The sequence below is a fragment of the Arachis ipaensis genome, chromosome B07 (assembly GCF_000816755.2).
Source record: "Arachis ipaensis cultivar K30076 chromosome B07, Araip1.1, whole genome shotgun sequence".
Lineage (NCBI taxonomy): Eukaryota > Viridiplantae > Streptophyta > Magnoliopsida > Fabales > Fabaceae > Arachis > Arachis ipaensis.
This window is the reverse complement of record NC_029791.2, coordinates 118589880-118596645: the sequence shown is the minus strand read 5'-3', so window position 1 is coordinate 118596645 and position 6766 is coordinate 118589880. Positions and strand designations below refer to the sequence as shown.

Below are 6766 nucleotides of genomic sequence, written 5' to 3'. Positions count from 1 at the left end.
GGATTCCAGAATTGGAAGATGAGACTGAGCAAGAAGTGCTGAAGGAGGTTCTCCAGAACCACAGGGAGAAGGAGAAGAAGAAGATATTGAATGAGGAAAAAGCACCACCAATGCAAAACCACCAACAACAAAAACAACATTTTAGGGAGAGGGATTTTGGAGAAGGTACCTCAAATTCAAAGGCAGTGCCAGTATCAATGCCCCAACAACGAAAACAACAAAGGAAAAATGGTGAGGGGAGTTCCAATAAGACCGTGAGGTTCCATGGAAGTAGTGATGATAGTGGTGGTGGTTCTGGTTCCCTTCATGAGAAGGAGATTAAGACTAGCAGCAGCCCTGACACCATTGTTTCTAGGAGCTCCCCTGAGGAGGAGGAGGAGGATGGGGAGCGGTTAGGAAGGAAGAAAGGGGTGACTTTTGAGGTAGAAGCAACCGTCTCGGCAGTTGATGGGGGTGATTCTTCTTCAAAAGTGAGTAGCTTGACCACTTTGTCTCCTCATGGAACCAGGGATTTAAAAGAGGTTGTTCAGGAAATCAGGGATGAGTTTGAGACTGCCTCTAATGTTGGGAAGGAGGTTGCACTTCTTCTTGAGGCTTGCAAGCCACCTTATCGGTCCAGGGTTGCTCCATTCAAAGGTATCAATGTGATTCTAGACGTTCTTTGTTTCATAGCATTCTTGTTAGATTCTTGTGGTTTGTTAGCTTTTGATCTCTAAAAGAATGCAGAGCTGACTGAAACACTGAACAGTACGAAACTCATCAACACAAACAAACACCACTCCTTCTTCTTTCTTTGTCTCAATGGTGGAATGACCATCATGACCCTGCTTCTGCCGTGACGAACATGGGATGCGGAGGCTCCAAGGTGGACCACCTCCCACTCGTCACTCTCTGCAGAGAACGACGGGACTTCCTCAGAGCCGCTTCCGACCACCGCTACGCCCTCGCCGCTGCTCACGTCGCCTATTTCCACTCCCTCAGAGACATCGGCGAAGCGCTACGTAAATTCGCCGACCACGACCTCGTCTTCGCCACCGCCTCCGCCTCCGTCACCGGCTCCTCCCCCTCCTCTCTCAGCTCCCCAGTCCTCACATTGCCCTCCGACCAAGGAAAACCCTCTAAAAATACAAAAACCAAAACCAAAAACAAAATCAGGGCCTCAACTTCTTCAACTTCCATTTCGCATGGCGGCGATGCTTCCGGGAGCGACGAGATCGACGGTGGGTCACACATACACCTGTCCGATTCAGATTCCGAATTGCGCTCTTCTTCTTCGGGTCACATCCACATCGAAGAGGAAGAGCACGATATTGAAGAAGATGACGAAGAAGCACCACCACCTTACGGGTACGGATATTACCATGATCATGAACCACAAGATTGGGGGCACAATCCACAAGGGGAAGGGTATAATAGTAATCATACATATGCTTTCTACATGAAGAGAACCGCGCCTCCTGGAAGATCCATGATCTACGAAGAGCCACAGACCCGTGTTGCAGAGTCGGGTCAATGGCCCGACCCGCAAAATAGTTATGGTGGATACGGGTTTGGTTACAATGGTGGTGCTGGTGGTTATTTTGGGTTTCTTCTTCTCTCTTCTCCGCCGCCTCCGGGGGCGGAGTATTCTTACTACGGTCAACAGAGGACAGCTTCGCCGGCGGCGCCTCCGCCGCCCCCCCATCTCCCATCTCCGCCGAGGGTTTCAGCATGGGATTTTTTGAATGTGTTTGATAGTTATGACAATGGTTACTCGGGTTATCTATCTGATTCCAGAATTGGAAGATGAGACTGAGCAAGAAGTGCTGAAGGAGGTTCTCCAGAACCACAGGGAGAAGGAGAAGAAGAAGATATTGAATGAGGAAAAAGCACCACCAATGCAAAACCACCAACAACAAAAACAACATTTTAGGGAGAGGGATTTTGGAGAAGGTACCTCAAATTCAAAGGCAGTGCCAGTATCAATGCCCCAACAACGAAAACAACAAAGGAAAAATGGTGAGGGGAGTTCCAATAAGACCGTGAGGTTCCATGGAAGTAGTGATGATAGTGGTGGTGGTTCTGGTTCCCTTCATGAGAAGGAGATTAAGACTAGCAGCAGCCCTGACACCATTGTTTCTAGGAGCTCCCCTGAGGAGGAGGAGGAGGATGGGGAGCGGTTAGGAAGGAAGAAAGGGGTGACTTTTGAGGTAGAAGCAACCGTCTCGGCAGTTGATGGGGGTGATTCTTCTTCAAAAGTGAGTAGCTTGACCACTTTGTCTCCTCATGGAACCAGGGATTTAAAAGAGGTTGTTCAGGAAATCAGGGATGAGTTTGAGACTGCCTCTAATGTTGGGAAGGAGGTTGCACTTCTTCTTGAGGCTTGCAAGCCACCTTATCGGTCCAGGGTTGCTCCATTCAAAGGTATCAATGTGATTCTAGACGTTCTTTGTTTCATAGCATTCTTGTTAGATTCTTGTGGTTTGTTAGCTTTTGATTCTGTGTGTATATACTAGTGTTGTTGCTCCATTATAGACAGCTATTAATGTGGATTATGTTAATGTTGCTTTTCTTTGCTTCTTTGGCTGAGTGATGAACCTGTCCAGGTGGGGGAACTTCTTTAAGCAATCATTAGGAGATAAATAGAGGCATGTGTTGTACCACATTAACCTAATAAAATTAGATTTTAATGTTATCAATGAGCTGTTTACTTGATTAAATGGAAGCAGGTTTATTTTGGAATAGTTGTTTTAAGACTTTCAGCTGTAGATTGATTGTGATTTCATAAGCCTCAAGAAAATGCAGGTGCCGTCTGACATAATGGTCTATGTAAGATGAATTCTTCAGATGATTTTTCTACTAAATATATGTTGTGGGATTTTATTGATTTCATTCTTTGAATTTTTACTCTCCATACCACCATAAACAGTGGCCTCTAAGTATTTTAATGAACTAAATGTTGTGAATGTTACTGTTTCCAGATCTAATATCCTGATGTGTTTTTTCCTCCAGTTATGTTTTCCAGAATCGTACATTCATTGGCACCTTCTAGGTTACCGTCCCATCCTCCATCTAGGCCTCCAGTGCAGTTATCTTCTAGGGCAATGAAAATGGCAAAAGCATATTGTGGTGAACCTGGGAGAGAGTTCAATACAAATCCTTTAAACCTTTCATCTACTTTGGAGAAACTTTATGCATGGGAGAAGAAACTGTATAAGGAAGTTAAGGTATGAATATGACTATTGAAATTAACCAAGAGTTTAGATTCTTTTACGGTGGAAACTCACATGTAGTTGTGTGAAAGTGATAGTTAAGAATTGTTAAATGATAATTTAGTCAAACATGTCAAATCTTTTAATAGTTCTCAACAATCAACTTCACATAAAAACAACTACATGTGAGTCTCCACCTTCTCTTACACAAATGATCTGTGAATTATAAATGGTAGGACCTAAAATGATCTATTTGTCAATATAATCTAATTTTTTAGGAAAAAAAAAAAAAGCTTCTACATTCCCTTCATATAGTTTCCGTTTGACATCCGCGCGTGTTGGAGAGGATTAACCTCTGTTATTTGAGGTCCAGTAGGTCGTGGATATGTCGATCGTGAGCATGGATTGTTTGTTTCATATTTATTCTAGCTTAGGTAATTTTTTTCTTTGCTCATTTCAGTTGTGTTTACATGTTCATAATTTTTCTCTGTTCTCAGGATGAAGAGAGGTTACGATCTATTTATGAGAAACAATGCAAGAGGCTGAAAACATTGGATAATCGAGGAGCTGAATCTACTAAAATTGATGCTACTGAGGCATCAATAAAAAAGTTGCTGACAAAAATAAATATTTCCATCAGAACTGTGGAAGCCATATCATTGCGGATACACAAATTGAGGGATGATGAATTGCAGCCTCAACTTGCAGCTTTGATTACTGGGTATTGAATTTCTTCACTTAATCACTATGTTAATGTTTATCTGTGAGTGCTTGGTAGCGTCTTACCATCAAGACAGTCTTTGAAAGGGAAATAATTTTGGTTGGGAAGAGGAGCAGGGTGGGTGGGGGTATTATTTCAAATATCAGTTTGTTTGGCTGTTTCTTCTTCCCTTTAAGGATTAGATTGAAGTGAGTAATGATGTATTAATGATTATTCTTATCTACTCCCAGCAAAAGTTGAAGCGTCACGTCATTTTGGCCTTGATTTAATGTCTTTGTGTGTGCATTTAGATCTGAGACAGTGAACCTGTAATTGTTATAATGTATCTTTCGGGGAATTTAACCAAGTAAAACCCTCCTTTTGTCCTCATGCTTCAGCCAATTGGTCTCCGTCAAGTTTCATCAATTTAGTGTGTCCAAAACTCTTTTTGTTTCATTAACAAAATATCACTCCTCTATCCATGCCCATGTAAGGATGGGAAATTCCTAGTGGAAACTCTTGGATGAAGGAGGTCGAGAATGGATGGTGATTATGAGGTTTTTAACATGGCAGCTCAGATATTTAATTGAGGATTTTTATCTTCAATAAGGTGTGCTTATATCTTTTGGAGGCTAAATAGATGATAAAAGGGATCATCTCTTGTAAAATTGGAGCTGGTTGAACACTTGTTTGAGGTGTCATTATTAACATTATCCTTTCTGCTTTTGTATGTCAAAATCTTGTGTTTTCAATCATGGTTGAATTGTTCTTGGCTTTTCCCTTTGCTATATTGTCTACGATTTGATTTGACTAATAGTCCATTTGTTTCAACAGATTGACAAGAATGTGGAAATTCATGCTCAAATGCCATGAGAAACAGTTCCAAGCTATCATGGAGAGTAAAACTCACTCTCTTAAAATTAACACTGGTTTACAAAGAGACGAAAGTTTGAAGGCCATCCTAGAACTTGAAAAGGAGCTTCTAAATTGGTGCAGTCAGTTCAACAATTGGGTCAAGATGCAAAAATCATATGTTGAAAATCTGAACGAGTGGCTCAGAAGGTGCCTTCTCGATGAACCTGAAGAAACCGCTGATGGTGTTGTCCCCTTCTCTCCTAGTCGAATTGGAGCTCCGCCAGTTTTTGTGATCTGCAATGATTGGCATCAAGCAATGAATAGAATATCAGAAAGGGGGGTGGCAGATGCCATGCATGAATTTGCCCAAAGACTACATGAGCTATGGGAGAAGCAAGACGAGGCGCAACGTCAGAGAATCAAAGCAGAGTATCTGAAGAAAGATTTTGAGATGCAGCTTCGAACCTTGCGCAGGGAAATGGGAGATACAGAACATGTGCATGATAGAGTTTCGCAGAAGACAGCACTGTCAAAGGGTCATTCTGAAAGTGGTGTTTCACCACTAGATGATCTAAAAGTGGATCTAGATTCTATGAAGAAGAGATTGCATGAAGAGAGAGCAAGGCATAAAGAAGCCATCAAGCAGGCCCGCGATGCAGCTTCTAATAGTTTACAAGCAGGTTTAATTCCCATATTTAAGACATTAGAAAGTTTCACTTCAGAGGTGGTGAAGGCTCATGAGCAAGTCAGGCTTCAAAACACTAAAGCCTCGTAATAGAGATGCTAGCTGTCTTGTTTTGATTTTATGGCTTGAGATTGCATTTACCCAAGTGTGGATCGAATGAAGGAGTTTAGAGAGCATGGGATCTATTATGCATCGGAGATTTAGCACTAACCACCATTTTTGCAGCTAGAATTAATGTTGTACCGTAGGGAAGTGCCTCTTGAAATATACCATACAAGAGGTTCTATCTTAGAATAACTTTCAGCAACAAAGGTTTGGGGTGCCTCAATGTTCAGGAAGTAGTTATCTTAAATCATGTCCTGTAACACACTTCATCCTACAGTTAGGTAAAATTTTGTACAGAAAAATTCATTTATTGGTTAATTGGTTGTAGGTGGTTGTATATTTTATTCCATATGCCTAGGACTCTAGGAGTAGGAGGAGACAGGATGTTAGCAAGAGTTTCAAGAATGATCTAGTGAAGCAAAATGTGCTTTAATTTGTTGTATTCTCCTTTCTTTCTAGTTAGTGTTACTAGTGTTACCCAAGTTGTGTTATATGCAATTGCTAGGTCAAATTTTGAATTGTGAATCTGAAGTGCATATATATGAAGGACTACCAGGTCTAGAGAAAGTAAGTGAATTAAGAATGGAGAGTTTGAAGATGAATGGGAGTGTGCGAAGCGAGGTTGAACTCTGCTTGGAAAGCAAGAGTCGTAGCATTGTTGGTGGTTTTTTATTTAGCAAAAATGCTATTGGGATACCAAAATCAGCTATTAAAATTAGCCATCAATGTATTTGTGTATAAATATATGTGTGGTTTAATTTATTTTCAATATGTATTTGTAATTTGCATTTCGACATATATTTTATATCGGTGACTAATTTTGGTGGTTGATTTTAGTGAATATGCATTATAGTTGTTTATTCAATCTTACAAATGCACCAGTTGATGCAAGAGCTTTATTTTCTAAAAGGGATTGCTTATATAACTGTTCCGGCCCGGCCCACCTGATGCAGCGCCCCGGCCGCTCGGCGAGTGGCTGACAAACGACCCGATAAGAACGGTCGAGTAACTCCTTTCCTCCAGGACTGCCCATTACAGTTGGAAGGGGGAAATTTCGAGGAAGGAGGCCTATCCGGTGGGACCCGTCCCACTGACAGAATATATAAGGGGAGGGCCCTACCCCTCTCCCTAGGTATGTCACTAACTTATTACTTTCACTGCCACCTATACGATCCCTGACTAGAGCGTCGGAGTGTCATTGCAGGTGGCTCCCCCCTTTCCCAACACCAC

At 41.8% G+C, this 6766-nt stretch overlaps 1 protein-coding gene across 1 annotated transcript in view; it reads left to right on the top strand.

Moving 5' to 3' along the window:
- The window catches only part of LOC107607816, a 7894-nt gene extending 1589 nt beyond the window's left edge, over nucleotides 1-6305 (top strand). The window contains exons 2-7 of the mRNA XM_021107969.1: nucleotides 10-656; nucleotides 749-1637; nucleotides 1738-2403; nucleotides 2992-3206; nucleotides 3689-3912; nucleotides 4726-6305. Coding sequence (XP_020963628.1) covers nucleotides 10-656; nucleotides 749-1637; nucleotides 1738-2403; nucleotides 2992-3206; nucleotides 3689-3912; nucleotides 4726-5521 — 3437 coding nt within the window. The 3' untranslated portion in view covers nucleotides 5522-6305. The remainder of the gene's footprint in view (nucleotides 1-9; nucleotides 657-748; nucleotides 1638-1737; nucleotides 2404-2991; nucleotides 3207-3688; nucleotides 3913-4725) is intronic.